The 506-nt window shown below is 41.7% G+C and overlaps 1 protein-coding gene across 1 annotated transcript in view; it reads left to right on the forward strand.

Annotated features, from left to right (window-relative positions):
• The window catches only part of LOC116696603 (condensin-2 complex subunit D3-like), a 2,779-nt gene extending 2,341 nt beyond the window's left edge, over nucleotides 1–438 (forward strand). Inside the window, exon 4 of the mRNA XM_032527682.1 lies at nucleotides 379–438. Within this exon, the coding sequence (XP_032383573.1) occupies nucleotides 379–438 (60 nt within the window). The remainder of the gene's footprint in view (nucleotides 1–378) is intronic.
• Nucleotides 439–506: the final 68 nt, after the last annotated feature.

The following is a 506-nucleotide window of genomic DNA, read 5'->3' on the forward strand; positions in this document are numbered from 1 at the left end:
CCAGGGTCTTGGTAGGAGGAGTCTGACGGTGCAGGTTGGGGTTGTGGTGCACAGTGGCAATAACAGTCACAATAAAGATAATGGAACACTGACTACAAATGGTAGTCATAGTTAGAGATGGTCCGATACCATTTTTTGCTTCCTGATACCAATTCCGATACTTGAACTTGTGTATTGGCCGATTCAGAGTACTGATCCGATACCAGCGCTCATATATTTTATTATTTATTAACAACTGTATACTACTATCCCTGTATGGATGTGATATGAATTGATTTGATTTGTTGTTGGTCTGGCTCAGGATACACGCTTTGTGAAACATGAACAACCACAAACAATGAACACTGTAGAACGTTTTTTTATTATCCACTTTGACAGTCAGTCATAATGGATATAACCGACAAGAAGGAAGGGGGGTGTGGGGAGAGAGAAGTTTGAAGAGGGATGGTAGCTAGAGGAGAGCTGTCCAAGACGACGACTAACGTTTTTTTATGGCCGATACACGA

The sequence above is a fragment of the Etheostoma spectabile genome, chromosome 10, assembly GCF_008692095.1.
Source record: "Etheostoma spectabile isolate EspeVRDwgs_2016 chromosome 10, UIUC_Espe_1.0, whole genome shotgun sequence".
Taxonomy (NCBI): domain Eukaryota; kingdom Metazoa; phylum Chordata; class Actinopteri; order Perciformes; family Percidae; genus Etheostoma; species Etheostoma spectabile.